Raw genomic sequence first — 839 nt, forward strand, 5'->3', positions numbered from 1 at the left:
ACACACACACACACACACACACACACACACACACACACACACACACACAGTTTGTGAGTCCTGCTATGACTGTAAGAAGGTATGTTTGTAAGCTGAGGTAACACAGTGTTGGGTACCTTCCTGCAGCTGGGACTGCAGCTGTGCTGTGTTTGTGGTCATAGTCAGCAGCTGCAGAGAGGAGGAGACCAGCAGGAGAGGCCAGGGAGACGAAGACAGGATGTCTGTCATCAACAGGAAAGGGATGTCCACGGCTACCCGCTCCAGTGGCTCAAACTGCACACACACCCCCGCACAATTATAAGTCCAACCATTGCACTTCCCCGATCTCATGGCTCTCTCTGTAAACCAGTGATCTAAACATGTTTCTATCCGCTCCCAGTGAGAAGCGTTGCTATGATCTGCCGGTTTGAAGCAGTTGTCATGATCACTGGCACAGAGTCAGTTCAGTCAGAGACAAGAGGCTGTTAATACACTGAGAAAGTACCAGCTACAGACCTTGGTGGACACAAACTTGGCAGACACCTCAAATGGGACCACCGTCTCTATGGTAACAGTCTCATCCTGAAAGACAACAGGAGAGCAGTGAAGCAGTTTTATAAATCAATCACCACGGCGGCTTGCTGTCAGAGGAGCTTCTCTACCTTGTGACATTTGCAGACGATCTGGCGTCCTTCCACTGACGTATCAATGCTGTAGGCCACATGGAACAGGAAGACCCGGGGTCCAGTCGACACACACTTCACATAGACGCATCTCTCCAACTGCGCACACGTACGCGCACGCACACAAACACACACACACACACACTTAGTACTGCTCACTGTGGAGAAGCTGAAATG

The 839-nt window shown here is 50.5% G+C and overlaps 1 protein-coding gene across 1 annotated transcript in view; it reads right to left on the reverse strand.

Moving 5' to 3' along the window:
- trappc11 (trafficking protein particle complex subunit 11) overlaps positions 1–839 on the reverse strand; it is a 14,937-nt gene that overhangs the window by 1,670 nt on the left and 12,428 nt on the right. The window contains exons 23-25 of the mRNA XM_032527705.1: positions 642–761; positions 496–561; positions 117–273 (exon numbers count right to left, since the gene is read on the reverse strand). Of these exons, the coding sequence (XP_032383596.1) occupies positions 117–273; positions 496–561; positions 642–761 (343 nt within the window). The remainder of the gene's footprint in view (positions 1–116; positions 274–495; positions 562–641; positions 762–839) is intronic.

Source organism: Etheostoma spectabile, chromosome 10, assembly GCF_008692095.1.
Source record: "Etheostoma spectabile isolate EspeVRDwgs_2016 chromosome 10, UIUC_Espe_1.0, whole genome shotgun sequence".
NCBI lineage: Eukaryota > Metazoa > Chordata > Actinopteri > Perciformes > Percidae > Etheostoma > Etheostoma spectabile.